The 17,033-nt window shown below is 42.6% G+C and overlaps 1 protein-coding gene across 8 annotated transcripts in view; it reads left to right on the top strand.

The window, feature by feature from the left end:
- Positions 1-17,033, top strand: part of LOC311041114 (CLIP-associating protein 1-B-like) — an 88,784-nt gene that overhangs the window by 56,283 nt on the left and 15,468 nt on the right. For 5 of the 8 annotated variants that reach the window (XM_084051602.1, XM_084051604.1, XM_084051601.1 and 2 more), the window contains 8 exons: positions 6,550-6,645; positions 7,112-7,294; positions 8,023-8,127; positions 11,856-11,953; positions 12,643-12,666; positions 14,537-14,790; positions 15,744-15,807; positions 16,852-17,015. In XM_084051602.1, the coding sequence (XP_083907728.1) occupies positions 6,550-6,645; positions 7,112-7,294; positions 8,023-8,127; positions 11,856-11,953; positions 12,643-12,666; positions 14,537-14,790; positions 15,744-15,807; positions 16,852-17,015 (988 nt within the window). The remainder of the gene's footprint in view (positions 1-6,549; positions 6,646-7,111; positions 7,295-8,022; positions 8,128-11,855; positions 11,954-12,642; positions 12,667-14,536; positions 14,791-15,743; positions 15,808-16,851; positions 17,016-17,033) is intronic. The other 3 variants (XM_084051605.1, XM_084051603.1, XM_084051606.1) reach the window with 3 other exon arrangements.

Below are 17,033 nucleotides of genomic sequence, written 5' to 3'. Positions count from 1 at the left end.
ATGTGATCATCGAATTATTTGTGTTGAGGGTCAGTAGCATGACCTGCATCAAGGGTAATAGCATTACATGAATCCTTGAAAAGGGTTAATGAAACCCGAAGCTGATTTTGTCGTTTGTTCTCCAGTTCAGGTTAAGAACTATAGCAGCGCAAAAACATGGCAGGCTGCATTAGGCTTACCTCATTAATACACAGTGATGCAAGCAACACAGCCGCAGCTAATCAAGTTAATAATGAGTTTTTAGGCTAGCGCCTTGGCGTTTTCAGCCGCGGAAAAAAAAACAAATGCCTTGGTGGACCCTTAGGCATAACAGTGCTGTCTATGCTGCCACATTGGCACACACCCATGGCTAATTCTGCATGAACACACTTCTTTTTATTATTATTATTTAATTAGCTGCAGCTGCGTTAACCTGCTGTAGTTTATTTATTTATTTTAATTATTTTAATATTTTAATTTACTGAATTGGAAAACAAACTACTCAGCCTATGGTTTCATGACCTTTTACGCCCTATTTTATACTTTTTAAACATTTTTTAAAAAGATCTACAAGCTCACCCTCTGCCATGATGTGATGCGTTGTGAGCTTTAGCTAGGCAGATAACAGGCGAAAAACAGGCGAATCGTTCACTTCCGGATAAAAGCGCCAAAATTGGTACACATACTCCTTGGGTAGTACTGTTTTGATAAAACCCGTTAGCCACCTGAAAATTCAAGATGGCGGCCATTTTTCAAGATGGCCGCCATTGAATATACAGTAATATTACATTTCCCAGCAAAATCACATAGATACAAGCGCCAAAATTGGCAAACATACTCCTTGGGTATTGCTCTTTTGATAAAAACCAAAGATTTTAAGATGGTGGCCATTTTTCAAGATGGCCACCATTGAATATACAGTAATTCGCAGTAAGTTCACAATAAAATGTCATAGATATGCACCAACATTGGCACACACACTCTTTGGGTATTGCTCTTTTGATGAAACCTGTTACCCATGTAAAAATTCAAGATGGCAGCCATTTTTCAAGATGGCCACCATTGTACAGTAGGCTATATACACATTTAGACGTAAAATAGCTTAGAAGCAAGCACCAAAATTGGCTCATATACCATTCTTTTAATAACATTTTAGCAGCCACCTAAAAATTCAAGATGGCGACCATTTTGCAAGATGGCCGCCATTGAATATACACTAATAATGCATTTCTGAATAAAATCACCAAAATATGTCCTATTTGAGTAATCTTGGTGTCAAATCATACATTTTTCACTATGTAGAATCTGAATGTGGACCCATGGACTGACTCACTGGCTTCCTTGTACCATATATCAGCCCCGGAATCCTAATCTTCTGCTAAATTAGGGGATCATGCTATGTTATAAGTCTATTATGTGTAGCATTTTCCTGTACAAGACTTCCAAAGTTGACATGACACCACTATGCCGTATGTGTGTGTATGCGCATCGGGAGGGGGTGGAGGGGCGGTTGAGAGACTTTTCATCAGAAGGTAGAGAGGTAGTAGCTCAATAGAGCGGATGTCAACGCACAGCCAGGGCACACTGGTGGCACCGCTGCTGTGAAACTCAGCATGGGGTTCAGTATCAGCTAAATAATTATTTTGTTATAACAAATTTACTTTAGTGTCCCAAATGCTGTCTAATAAGCCCCACATCAGTTAGCTATTGTAGATTACATGTATAGTTTAAATAGATGTTTAGTTAGACAGTCGCGCCTGAATCGACAGGGTGTGCCAGCACGGGAGAGCCGAACCAAGGGTAAGGGGGCCATACATGACTTGTTCATGGACTTACCCGGATGGTGTACAGATCGCACAGGACTTAAATGATACTGGATGAACGATCGGGCTAGGTGTAGGTCATATCGTTTTATTTCCGAACCTAGTCGTATCCCATACCTTATTGTGTACGATAATACATTGCACAAGGTGGTAAAAGGATAACCCCTCGGCCTTGATTAACTCAATACAGATAATTTTTTCATGCAATGCAAATGCTACAGATTTGGTCTGACCTGCACGGCACAGTGCAGCTGCAGATGCGAGGTTTAGAAGTGCATGTCTTCCTCATCCAGGCAGCAAGACAATAAGCGAACAAACAGACAATTTGGTAAAGAGAATAAGTATAGGCCTACTGTCTATAAAAAACAATAAAAAAAAGAATAAATAAAGAAAAGACAAAAAAAAAAACCTGCCTCAACGGGATCATCACCTTATCGTGGTGGGGCAGTTTGCATGTCTCCATGACCCCTAGAACTATGTCGGCAGGAGTCTTGTACTCCTGGCAGGGTTACCCAAGCCAAACAGGTCGAAGGGTAGAGACTAGACGAAGGGTGATCCCAGGGCGCTATTACTACTTGTAATCTACACTTGCAAGATCCGCTAGTCTCTCAGCGCTAATCTATGTGATTTTATTGCAAAATGTAGAAATACTGTATATTAAATGGCAGCCATCTTGAAAAAGGTCCACCATCTTGAATTTTTAGGTGGCTGCTAATATGTTATTAAAAGAATGGTATATGAGCCAATTTTGGTGCTTGCTTCTAAGCTATTTTACTTCTAAATGTGATTTGACTGTATATAGCCTACTGTACAATGGTGGCCATCTTGAAAAATGGCTGCCATCTTGAATTTTTACATGGGTAACAGGTTTCATCAAAAGAGCAATACCCAAAGAGTGTGTGTGCCAATTTTGGTGCATATCTATGACATTTTATTGTGAAATTACTGCGAATTACTGTATATTCAATGGTGGCCATCTTGAAAAATGGCCACCATCTTAGAATCTTTGGTTTTTATCAAAAGAGCAATACCCAAGGAGTATGTTTGCCAATTTTGGCACTTGTATCTATGTGATTTTGTTGGGAAATGTAATATTACTGTATATTCAATGGCGGCCATCTTGAAAAATGGCCACCATCTTGAATTTTCAGGTGGCTAACAGGTTTTATCAAAACAGTACTACCCAAGGAGTATGTGTACCAATTTTGGCGCTTTTATCCGGAAGTGAACGATTATTCCCGTTATCTGCCTAGCTACTTGTGGATCAGATATTTTGGCTCTTATTTTTTTCAATATTTTTAATGTTTGGAAATGTTCACCTATGACTTGCCCAAAACAGGGACACCAGTTTGAAAGTGGTTAACCCCTTCACTGCTGACAGACACAGACCCAATCCAAAGGCTTCAACTACAGCATCTGTATTCTGGGAAAAACATATGGGGTTGTATGTGGTTAAGCATCAACACAGTGACAACTGAAACACTGCATTCAGTCCTTCCTACTGTAGCCTCTCCCCTGGGCTCTCCCTTTACCATTTTAACCACTAACCTATTAACCCCCTGTATGTTGTATCTCTCCCGGGCTCCGCTGCCTACGCTTTGGGCCTCGTTCAGACGGCTCGTCGTCTGGTAACACGGAGGGTAAGATGTGTGTCTTTCATACCTGGAGGAAAAGGGAGAGTTTAGTCTCCTCGTTGCCTCTTACTTGACTGTGTCTTGTTTGACCCTGTGAATAAGTGAGTGGTGGAAGTGCCTCTGCATGGACATGTCTTTTGCATGTTGTTTACCCTTAAACTCTTCCTAATAAATGTGGGATAGTTATTTAAGCTGTGATTTCCACTGGGTTCTAGGGTGGGCACCTGTATAGAACCCTGGTCGGTTGGAAACGGGAGGAATGAGAGTGGATTTATCAGTGTTGGTGACCCTCAGGGAAGCTTCATTGATTTTAGGGAAAGCAAGTCTAGAAGGCTGAATTTGTAAAGTCCGGTATCCCAGAACCACCCTTTGCAATGCTTTGCAAAAACTCTGAACTGCGGTACTTTATTGCATAAGCAAAACGTTTTTACCTGGGTACTTCAAATAGACACTGGAACATGCTGTAAGATACTGGAACACTCATTAAAGGCCCTGGCACACTAGAAAGCATCATCGACGCAAATCACGCGAGTCCGCCTGTTGACATTGTTTTTTTTATTTAAAAACAGACTTGTGTTTCTAGAAATGAAAACAAACATATACTCTGCTATACAACTTTGAAATGAAAAGAGGCTACCTTTTCTGATGGATGGTCTGTGGTGCTTCAAAATAGAACTGAGCTCCGACAGACGTGTCAACAGGTTTGACGTGCCTCCAGTGTAGCTACAGCTGTGGTAAACAATTTATAGTTTGATGATGTGAGTATCTGGTGCTTTCAGTGTCTCAGGGCCTTGTTAAGTCTGCATGTTTATTGCAGGGGGTGACTGACTGATCTTCCGACAAGCATCTTCCTCAGAGTCAGTCTTTTGACTCTGAGGAAGATCCTTAAAATGTTTTGCTTATATACTGTCCTTTACTCTTGAGCACCAAAACCCTTTCATTTGAAACTTGGCTGACACTTTGGACTTCATACTTGGTGGTACTCTATATCAACAATACATTTAAGACTGCTGGTCTGGCGTCTGCCATATTTAGTCCATTGACTACGACTCGTACTAACAATTTACATCATTGCTGACTATTGTCCAAAGAATACCATGTTTTTTTTGATTTTTAGAAGAAGCCACTGTATTCCACATTTCAGTACAGTATTAAAATCAACATGAAACAGTGAGTGGGATCGTGTCGACTGGTGAGAGCAGAGTTATTGACAATAGCCACAGACAGACAGACGGATGGACGGGCAGACATATGGACAGGCAGATCGAGAGACATTGATCGTGTGACTCTACACTAGCATACATTGATTGAGGTGACAGAAATCCGGGAACATCCTCAGCACAGACACAGAAGTCACACACACACGTGCACGCATGCGCGCACGCACACACACACACGCACGCACGCACGTACGCATCCACGAACGCACGCACACACCAGCTAACGATCAGTGAATATCTTATTGTCTGGTCAGCAACCCATGTTGCCTCTTAGTTCAATATTGTTCAATAAACAAGACATGCTCTGCATGCCCTCCATGCGGATCTAGATCGTTATGTTGATGATGTCCTATTGACAATGTGACGCTATATTGACCTCCAAGTGGAGTTATTTGCCTCTCCATTGACTTCCGGTATTAAAAAAGAAGTTGAAAACGTGTTACAAATATTTGGGGATTGCACGAGAAATTTGGCGCTGATCGCTCCAGTGGTTTGCAATATTAATCGCGGACACGTGCACACACACAGACACACGCACACGCACACACATCCACAGAGATCCTCTTCTATGTGGCTTGCCTCCTATACTAGGAGCCAATGCCGTAAAAAACACGACTTGCATCATTGTAACGTCAGAAAGTCATTTAGTGCTGTTGTAGTGCTTGTTGCTCTGGACAGATTCATTTTCATGGTCCCCACACATTCACACCCAAGAGCCGAGACAACATACTGTACTTCTTCTACATGGGTTTACTGTCGATTGATTTGGCCTGTCTTCATACTGAACTGCGTCTGTTGGAGATGAAAGTATTCAGTGCTGATGAAAACCCGGTTGAATCCGTAGCCAGACGATCAGAGATGTAATATTCAATGTTGGGGCTAAAACTGGGTGGAAATAGTTAAGAGATTTAAACAATAATAACGGCATCGTAGAACCAATGCAAAGACTTTAGGGCAGTCCTTCATGTTGGAACGGTACCAGGATTGGTGGGTGTATGTTTGTTGACACTGGTTTTCTCCGCCGTCCAAGCCCGTTCAATTCATTTAGATTTTCCTAGACGTACAAGTTGGCAGAGATCTCTGATTGTCTGGCTGCACGAGACCACCATAGAGGTAGATTATGTGTATACAGTATCTGCATGTGATATGAGTGGATTCCTCTCTGTTTCTGTATGGTGTATTTGTATGGTCACACAGCAGGACTGCACGACACCGATAAATAATCATAATGAGATTGTTATTGTTGTTATGTCTCTGGTGAATATTGTGATTTAAGATTTCGAGTTGTGATACAGTATGTGTCCACAGGTTTATCTTTTACAGACTGAAGGCCTTTACACACTGGGGGTGTCACGAATAAATGATACGAAAATGGTTGACGAATATTTAGCATCCAAACTATTCATTTGATTGATGCCTCATTCATGCAGGTTGATGCCTTTATTTGCGGTGCGGAAGCTCTGATGACACACACGTGTAATATTTGTGTTGTGTGTGAATTTACTCATCATAACACAAACAATTTGAAAAAAAAAATATAATTTCTGGCAAATTTAGCACACGGTAAAAGGCCCAGATGTGTAAGGGCCATAATAATGTGCACACTGATTGGTTTGGCAGAGAGACAATTACACACCAGCCACTTTGGATGATGCTATTCCAAATGGAGTCCATTAATTCAATAATAACTTTTTACCTTCTAATTTCTTTTGATCCTTCATTTCATTCCTCTACCCCTCCTCTCTTTATTTATTCTCAATTTGAGTCACTTTGTTGGCATGACTGTTTGACACGCATTCTTGGTTGTTAATAAGCATTAATCATTCTGTCTCTTTGTCCCTCCCTCCCTCTCTGTCCGTCTCTCTCTCTCTCTCTCACCTGCTCTCTCCTCAGGTCGAGTGAGAACCAGAAGACAGAGTTCAGGAAACGGCCCCGCAGTGACAGACAGCCGAGGGCGGAGCCGAGGCAAAGTGGTCTCCCAATCACAGCGTGAGTATCTCTTTATGTCAACTGCGCAACTTGACACCGCTGCGCATCAGGACGCCGTCAGGTGACACGTTATGATTTCACACAGAAGACGTGAAGCCATGGAAACTTTGGAAAGGTGCATTTGTCCACATGAACTGCAAATGAATAGCAGTTCATGCATAATCCACTAGGGGGTGCTGACACCTAACGCAGTGTTTCAGCTACACACACCTCTAGATCAGTGGTTCTCAAACTTTTAGATTTCAAGGACCCCCCTTAACTCTGACAGTATACACAGGTCCATTTGGTTCCAAAAAATCTTTTCAGATTGGGTTCAGCGGCCATATACGTTTGGGGTTCTTCACATGAAAATACTAAGAGAACCACTGCTAAAAGCTTGCCCAGACCCCAGACTAGTACATCACCAAACGTTTCAAACCAAACATGTCAACATTTCAAACATCAGCCTATATCGTCTTCATTTCAGCTGGCAGTCGGTCCGGCTCCCCCGGCAGGCTCCTCAGCTCCACGTACGGCCGGATCCCCCGGCCCACCATGGGCACGGCCGCGGTCACCAGCACCCCCAGCATACCCGACAAGAGCAGGCCCAGAGGCCCGGCTCGCAGTCAGGGCTGCAGCAGAGAGACCAGCCCCAGCAGATCCGGCATGGGTAAGATCTGGACCCGCCACACAATACAGTACATGCATACACACACACAAGCATAGGCAAGGGATACTTCCTGTGTTTTGTCATGCGCACACACACACACACACACACACACACACACACACACACACACACACACACACACACACACACACACACACACACACACACACACACACACACACACACACACACACCAGTCTATTCTCTTAGTCCAGGGGTTCACAAACCTTTCCATGCCAAGGACCCCCAAATAGCCATAGCGTCTGGCAGCAGCCCCACTATTGCGAAATGGCAGATTTTTGAAAATATTAACAATAATGTCATTCCCGAAATATGGACGCCAGGTTGGAAGTGGTTAAACTGGCACAACAATCTCATGAATTGAATCTGACTTAAATGTGGGAGCCCCCCCACATTGAAAAAAACCTATGCTCTAGTTCTTCTGGTCATGCTAATCAGTGTGTCTAATCCACAGTCTCTAAGCCTCGTCCTCTCTCCCTGCCTGAACTAACTAACTCTCTGTGTCTGCAGTGCCTCAGGCAGGTGTGTCACTGTCTGGCTGTGTGTGCTAAAAGCTAAACCTCTTCCTCCTCCTCCTCCTCCTCCTCCTCTCGCGCTGCTGTCTATCTCTCTATCCTCCCTTCTCCACCCACTCTCTCTTCTCTGTCTGCTGTCACGTCACGTCACGCCTTCGCCACGTGTCACTCCCCCCTCCCCACTACTACTAGCCCGGAGTCGAATCCCCCGGCCCAGCATGAGCCAGGGCTGTAGCCGCGACACCAGTCGCGAGAGCAGCCGGGACACCAGCCCCGCTCGGGGCTTCTCTCCTCTGGGTGAGTATCTCTCTCTCTCTAACACGACCTCCTCCTCCTCACCCAGCAGTCTGAGGAAGCCAGACACTGCCCTCTGCTGGCAATGGAGACTCCCTGCATGCAACTGCATGTCTCGACACCTTTTTACTGTACTCTCTACTCTGTTGTTCTATTCTACTCTGTGCTCTTCTGTACTACTGTACTATAATCTATGCCAGTGGATTTCAAACTTTTTACATTTAAGGACCCCCCCTTAACTCTGACTGTGTACAAATGGAACCAAATGGACATGTTAGGGTCCATTTGGTTCCATTTGTACACTGTCAGAGTTACAGACTTGTAAGGGTCAATTTAGAACCCCCTCAAGGAACCCTGAGAGTCCCTAGACCCCACTTTGAGAACCACAGATCTATACTATTCTACTTTACACTGTTTTATTCTACTCTTGTCTACGTTATTGTAACAGGGTCTATAGGCTCTGTGCATAGCTGTAGTACCAGGGTTCCCAAAAGGTGGCGTACCCTTTTCCTGTTCTTGTTCACTTTCCCATTGCTTGGTTTGATTTGCTTGGCAGCAGATTTAAGCCGGAAACACTCACAGTATTCATATTTGTTTTATCGTTCAAATCCGCTTCTCAGTTCTCAACCAATCAAACGAAGCTATGGGAAAACGGGTTTGCCACCTTCTGGAAACCCAGGTCTACAGCTAAGCTGTAGACCTACCATAACTATGGGTCCAATAGGTTTGACTGTTTAAATCAACCACCCCCCATCCCACAGCTATTCTATTCTATTCTACTGTATTACTCTACTTCTGTTCTTGTCTATTTTATTCCTCTCAATGTTCTATTCTGGTTGACTCTGTTCTATTCACCATACTAATTGAGTGAGTGTTGTCAGTGACTTGCAGTATGTGAAGTACACAGAAGGGTAGATCAGAAGGCTGTTCTGTAGCCTTTGCTCTGTGAAATTAGAGCCTGAACCTCTACTTGCGTTATTACAATTGTTACTGTCTCAAGTCATTTCGTTTTCTGCTGTGGTGTCGCTCTGAATGGTAAAACTATCATACATGGGATGGTATTGCCACGCAAGTCATTACTTACTCACAGTGACATCTGTCGGGTGTGCAGATAAGTGTGAACTGTGAACGCCATGCCGCCATCTCGTGACCTCACTTCCTCCTGTCCAACCTCTACTTGCAGTGACTCGCCGTCACTCCCGTTCTACCAGCGCGCTGTCCTCTGCAGAGTGTTACTCAGGTGACCGCCAAGACCGCATGACTACTCCGCTGCTGGCCAGTTAAAATAAATACACAAAAAGTCAGAAATAATTACAAAAAAATAGATTTGAAAGCTATATATATATATATCCATCCACTTACTGTAAGTTAGAAATTATTTTAACTTTACTCTTGATTATGAGGGTCTCATTGAAATGCCTAAAATATATGTAGTACCTAAAAAGAAAAAAATGCAAAGCAGCTTTTTAGTACACAGGAAAAAGCATCAGTGTTACATTTGTACACTCTCTGAGCTACAAAATAGATAAATTAACACTGAGGATTGACAGATGATAGATCATTGCTACGATACATCTGTAAAGAAGCCAATATCCTCAATTTATTTTGACGCATTGTTCAAATCATTTATCATATGCATCTAACTGGGTTTGACTGTTACCTGGCCTAGCTGAGTGGTCCTGCTTTATGAAACACATTCTTGCATGGACGTCACCCCCCTGCCCCACACACACACACACACACACACACACACACACACACACACACACACACACACACACACACACACACACACACACACAGACACAGACACAGACACAGACACAGAGCCAGAGATAGATGTCTACTGTATTTGTCTCTGGTCTCAGACCAGTATAGCATCGTCCCAGTTTGTGAAACTTAACACCAGCCACCAGTCAAAGGCATCGCTGTTGCTTGTTGGTTGTCTTCTCCTATAGACACTAATGGTGTTTTCCCAAAGCATAGAGCCGATTCGACTATACTCACCTTTTTTCCCGATACTAAGCAGATGGTTCGATCTCGCTATGAAGACATTGAGGGGGTCCAATCTGCAGTTGAAAATTAAGCTAGTCGACTTAGTTCTATGCAACGGAAAAGCACCATAATAGGCATCCAGCAAGCTGCTTTTCTATTCTAAAAGTATCTTTTAAATGTTGTAGTCAATCAGCCACTGAAGCTAGTGGGTTGAAAAGTTACCATTTGAGGCAGGAAGGCTTGAAAATCTACTAGCATCACATATGTGTGCCAATGTGATGGTTGGTTATCTGATATCTGAGTCGACAAACATAAGAGCCTTTTGGTGACTGATATTAATTTCTCACGGTGGTACACGTTGAGCAGAAAGCTTCTCCCTCCCATAGCCAATTCCTGCGGTCCAGGACTTTGCGTTGCCTCAACATCCCTCAGTGTTTTGCAGCCGCTTTTTTGAAAACAAAAATTACTGCCATGGTATAATTTTCAGTGAATGCTATTTTTTTATTATTATGTTCCTGTTACTTGATGTTAATTTTCCTCTTGCAATCTTTGTGTAAATGTGACGGCTGGTATAGATTCATTGAAGCTGTTTTTATTTGTCTTTTTAATTTATCTGCGCTGCTGAGTTATCTGACTGCCTCTGCACTGTTCATTGCACATTTTGCATTTTCTGTTTACCTTTGCAGGTAAAGATTTTATTGCTGGCTTCTTTTTTTTTTCCCTAGACATATTTCTTTTTAATGATGTATGCAATTCATGTGATAATGATAATAATACCTTATGTCGAGTCCTCCTTGGTTTATCCCCAAATCATCCGTGCACCAAGCTCCATTTTTGACCCATTTGCTTGCAGGGGATCAAAGTTGAGTCCATTCAGAATGTCATAACCACTTGAACCCTTTATACGGCAGTTGACCGGGGTCCCCTAGGGGTCTGTACTTGGCCTCCTTATTTTTCCCCTCTACACCTGCAATCTATTTGCCAAAAATAGCCGATCTACAAGCTCAGCACGTGTCACATTGCAACACATTGAGAGCTTGTAGATCGGCTGTTTTTGCTAAATGTTCGCCTATTACAACACGCCCCGCAAGAGCGACGCTAGAGTTCATGTGGTTAATCATCCTTCATATGTCCTTGCCATCAGTGGTGGAAAAAGTACTCTAATGTTTTACTTAAGTAAAAGTATCAACACTGCAATGTAGAAGTACTCTGTTACAAGTAAAAGTCTGGTGTTCAAAATTGACTTGAGTAAAAGTACAAAAGTATTGGTATCAAAATGTACTTAAAGTACCAAAAGTAAAAGTACTGAAATGTTTGAAAATAGCAGATCTACAAGCTCACAACGGTTGTGAGCTTGTAGATCGGCTATTTTCAAATAGCCTAGGTATAAAATAAGACTAAAGTGGTTAATGTATGTTTTATAACGTAATAATTTATATCTGCAAAGTAATTAGTAACTAAAGTTTTCAAATAATTGTAGTGGAGTAAAAGTACAGTATTTGCCTCTGAGATGTATTGGAGTAGAAGTAAAAGTATTGGAAATTGGAAACACTCAAGTAAAGTACAAACACCTCAAAATTGTACTTAAGTACAGTACTAGAGTACATGTACTTAGTTACTTTCCACCACTGCTTGCCATGCTCCCTGTGTCTGCCTACTGGGCTGGGTTTCAGTAGAAAAACCCCGACCTTGAACTAAACCTTCCCCCCGTGTCCCCTCCCTGTGCTCTGTCCCAGACCGCCTGTCCCATCAGGCTCGTATCTCCGCCTCCGTCCAAGCCATGAGGATCCTCAACACCGGCACGGACGTGGAGGCCGCAGTGGCCGACGCCCTGGTAAGAACATGGATGATTAATCCACCCCTATAGGTCTAATAGTTGGTTATATAGGCTCTGTCTGTGGATAAACCGTAGCCCCCGGGTTTCTAGAAGGTTGCATACCTGTTTTCTGTTCCTCCCGGTGAAACTACTCGCTGTCGAGTGAAAAGAAGCGGCCGGTTGACACCAGTGTTTCCCAAACGGTGGGTAATACTATACATTTAGCCTTTATTTTCCGTTTCCCACATTTAGCTTTTAGTTCAACATTTTCAAAAATGTTTCCCCAAAATGTTCATAAAACAAATTTAAAAATAAAGAAATCAAAGGAATTCCATAAATACAAAAAAAAAGAATAATCGGAAGTAGTGAAAATAGCAGATCTTGTGAGCCTGTAGATCGGCTATTTTCACTAATTTGAGGCATCAAATTTCTCTTTTGGGTCTTGAACTAAAAAGTTTGGGAACCACTGGTCTACACACACTCCCACCCCAAGACCAAACAGTAGTTGTTAGCAGTGACAGAGACTATACGTGTGGGAATTGGGAATTGGCATATCGACAAAATGAAAATAATTTGTATAATATAAATACTTACATTTGTAGAATACTTCTCCCGTCAAAGTGCTGTAAATGTAACACAGACTTCTCCCAGCCCTGTTAATTGTGATGTAATTGACTCTCTACTCTTCTTCCTCGGGTCAATCTCAGCTGTTAGGAGACTCCAGTCGTAAGGTACTTACATCGATGAGTTCATTCCTCCTTCTGTTGCATGCAAAGCATGTTCCATCACGCCAATGCACGACTTTTCCTCCACATTATCACATAACGTGAACGGTGTCGGGGTTCCTACGTTTCCTCTTTTTTTTTGCTATATTTTAATCTGATTTTCATTTTAATTGTTTTTCTTTGTGATTTTGAAAGTGCAAAAAATTGTTCTGTTTTTATTAACATATTCGAAATAAACATGACTAAACTAAAAACTAAACTAAACAAGTCTTCTGAGATTTAAGAATTAAAACAAACTTTTGTAACGGTGAAGGAACATTATTCAATGATTCATGGATGTTTTCTATAGCTGTCTGTACTTCTATGTCTGTGTAAAACTTTGAGATTGTCTATATAGACGTGTGTAGGAACCCTGAACATTAATTGTCCCGTTCTGGCACCAAGATGCACCACATAGGAACATATGTAGCCATGACGTACTGGGTTTTAATCCCACTCATCACCTGTGTCGCTGTGTCGTTATCACCTATACCTCTGTCTACTTTTTCTGGCCATAAAAGCACTCAAGCATTAACCACTTAAAATAGCCAATCTACTTACAACGCATCGTATCATAATGCGTTGTGAGCTTGCGGATCAGCTATATTCTTTAAAATATTAGATAATATTAGACATTTTTGGAAGATTTTTGCCTATAATGGTATGCCCTAAGTAGGTATGCCAGGTTGAAAGTGGTTAAAACGCACCATTATTCTTTGTGTTGAGCAGTGCAGCTTGCAGGCCATTGATCTCTATAATAACATTACGCGTCCGAACCATCGCTGACTGGCATGTTGCCACCATGCAGCGGGGTCTGCATTAAACAAAGTGTATCGACACAAGAATCGTTCAAATAAACTCAACCCCTTCAGCATGGCATCAAACGCATTCCCTCTGTGTGACCGCCCATCCCTTTGAAATGCAGCTGCATGGTAGATGTTAGGAAAGCGGTGCTGTGCCTTAGTTGTTGAATTAACATGAAGCATTCTAAAAGCATGACACACCAAGAACGGCACAATAACAACAACACAGATGTTTTAAAATGCCCATCTCTCCTCCATCCCTCTGCTCGCTGGTTAGGAGTTCTAGATCATCAATGCATGACCGCTGTTGAGCTCACAACCCTTGGTGATTTTTGTGATATATTTGTATATATATATACATATTTGTGATATTCGACTTAAAGGACAACTTTGTTTTTTTACAACCAAGGTTTATGTTTTAGCTTGTAATTAAAGTAAATAAAAAAATCATTTACTGTTTTCTATAGTTTTAGCAATTTTCGCAATCTTTTTTACAGTGGGCGGGGGCATTTGGGCAGGTTGCTAAATATGTATTTTTTACACAATAAAAAAGGTCCCGTGGTTTTTGATGGCCAGATGTGAGTTATTGGGGGCTAGAAGAGCTACTGTAAATAATAATAAAGAAATCGCCGGGTTATTGTGTAAGAAAATACATATTTGGCCACTTGCCCGAATGACCCGCCCACTGTAAAAAAAGATCACGAATATTTCTGAAACTATAGAAAGCAGTAAATGTAAAAAAAATAACACTCATCTTTTATTTTATTTAATTACAAGGTAAAACATAAACCTTGGTTGTAAAAAGAAAAGTTGTCCTTTAACGGATGTCACAAATGTATGCTCCGTCGTACGAAATGCCCGTACCGAAAACAGCAGATCTACAAGCTTGTAGATCTGACCAAGTATACTGTACATCAGGGTTAACGCCGACCACTACTGTCTCCACCACCACTCTTATTTCCTCCCCTTCCTCCTCCTCCACCTTCTCCTCCGCCTTCCCCTCCTCCTCTCTCAATGGTTCTCTCGGTTTCCAGCAGCGGCGGCCGGTCAGGCGCCGGTTCGAGTCCCCGGGCATGTACTCGGACGACGACGCCAACAGCGACGCGTCCAGCGCCTGCTCGGAGCGCTCGTACAGCTCCCGGAACGGAGGAGGCATGGCGCCGCACTACATGCGGCAGACGGAGGACGTGGCGGAGGTGCTGAACCACTGCGCCAGCTCCAACTGGTCCGAGAGGAAGGAGGGTCTCCTGGGCCTGCAGAACCTGTTCAAGAGCCAGAGGCTGCTCAGGTACGGCCCTCTATGTGTGTGTGTGTGTGTGTGTGTGTGTGTGTGTGTGTGTGTGTGTGTGTACACTTGTATTACCATACATGTGAGGGCCAAATAGGCCGGGTAGAATTTGAGAAATAGTCATCGTGAGGACCATTTCCTTGTCCTTACGAGAGAATTGGTTGTTTTATGGTTAAATATGATTTTGGGAGTTAGAAATTATTTATGTTGGGTTTAGGATTACGCAGTTAGAGTTAGAGTTTAGGTTTAAGGGTTAGGGTTAGCCTTTTTTTGCACCATGGCACAATGTGAGCTTGTAGATCAGCTATTTTCAGTCCACAACACTGGCTTTAAAGGGATAGTTCACCCCCAACAGACTTGAATGAATGGATATTTTTTCGTTTTTGTTGCATCCCTAAACCAATAATTACATGACCGGCAGCGGTTCCGGTGGGAGACACAAAGAGTCTCCTTTGTGTCTCCTACCGGAATCGCTCCCTACCGGCCCGCTGATCATCAAATTATTGGCTTAGGAATGCGACAAAAAAATATCCATGAATTCAAGTCACCATGGGGTGACTAATCGATAGAAAATAAGAAATGATTTGGGTGAACTATCCCTTTATGGTAAAAAATGGCAAAAAAGGTCAAGAAAAAAAAAAGTACTCAGGAGCCGAGATACAAAATTTTAAAGTTTTAAGTTAACAAGGAAGTGGATGAGAGTAAAGATCTTTGAAAATTCATATCTCCTTGGTCTTTGGGTCAAATTAAAAAAAAATATATTTTTTTTTGCTAAAATCGAGTTAACTCGATCTTGGCAGGCAAGTGATGAAAAGCTAATATCGAGTTAACTCGATCTAGGCAGTCAATGTGTTAAATGACAAAATGAGGAATTCATTAGGATCTCCCTCTCTCCTTCTCCCTCCCCCCTTCTCTCTCTCTCTCTCCCCTCCTTCTCTCTCTCTGTCTCATAGTCGTGTGGAGTTGAAGAGACTATGTGAGATCTTCACCAGGATGTTTGCAGACCCACACAGCAAGGTAAGACCCCCCCCCCCCACACACACACACACAGTGCATGCATCACACATATCCCCTCCCCTCCAGGTTGCATGATTGACAGCGTGTGTGTTTCACAGCGCCGGAAGGTCCGACTAATCAAAATGACAACAGTAACTAACTGAGTGTCTTTTTGTTTACATTGCATGTCTGTCTGTGCGTCGCTGTGGACTCTAACCCCAGAGAGTAAGTGTCCACTCACATTTTGATCACGTCAGACTGGTTTAGGTAACAGATTTTAAACTAATATAACGCAACGCGAAGCAATACAATACGTTTTCTGAAGTTCTTATGGTGTTGTGTTCTGTCATGTCTAATCGCCACTGGGCTTTTAGAAACTAACTATTACTTTATTTAATCATTCTTAATGGTGTCACTGACTGGAAGACTTATTTTTCCCGTCTACGGTTATCATAGGATATACTGGGAGAGATACATTAGGTGGGTTGGTAGGTAGGTAAGTAGATAGATAGACAGGAACAGGACCAGGAACAAATACAGGTGACCCATTTGGTTCCATTTGTACACTCTTCGGGGGGTTGAATTAACACTAGATTGTACTGTGTATCGTTCTATTGCACAAGTGAGCTCTTGACCCACAGAATTATTTGTCAGATTGTCACATCCTTCTCACTAGAGGATGACTGGATTCAAGTTAGTCAAATTGTGGAAGTTGCTCTTTAATGTCTGTCTTGAATCTTGAATCTAATGTCTCCAACACTCACCTGTTTGTTAATTACCTGTTGGGATTAACAGCAACATGAACGCACATTTCTCTTTGTCTTCTTGTTGTTTCTGTTATTCTGTTTGTCCATCCCTCCTTCTGTTTATCTCCCTCTCCTGCTCAATCTCTACCCCCCTACCTCTCTCTCTCTCTGTCTCTGTCTGTCTCTGTCTCTGTCTCTCTCTCTCTCTCTCGCTCTCGCTCTCGCTCTCGCTCTCGCTCTCTCTCTCTCTCTCTCTCTCTCTCTCTCTCTCTCTCTCTCTCTCTCTCTCTCTCTCTCTCTCTCTGTCAATCTCCTGCAGGTGTTCAGTATGTTCCTGGAGACGTTGGTGGACTTCATTCTTCTGCACAGAGAGGACCTTCAGGACTGGTTGTTTGTGCTGCTCACCCAGCTGTTGAAGAAGATGGGTGCTGACCTGCTGGGCTCCGTCCAGGCCAAGGTGCAGAAGGCTCTGGACATCACCAGGTGAGAGAGCATGGACAT

Source organism: Gymnoscopelus microlampas (assembly GCF_963454915.1).
Source record: "Gymnoscopelus microlampas genome assembly, chromosome: 24".
Lineage (NCBI taxonomy): Eukaryota > Metazoa > Chordata > Actinopteri > Myctophiformes > Myctophidae > Gymnoscopelus > Gymnoscopelus microlampas.
Note: the sequence above shows the minus strand (reverse complement) of the source record. Positions and strands in the feature narration are given on the sequence as shown.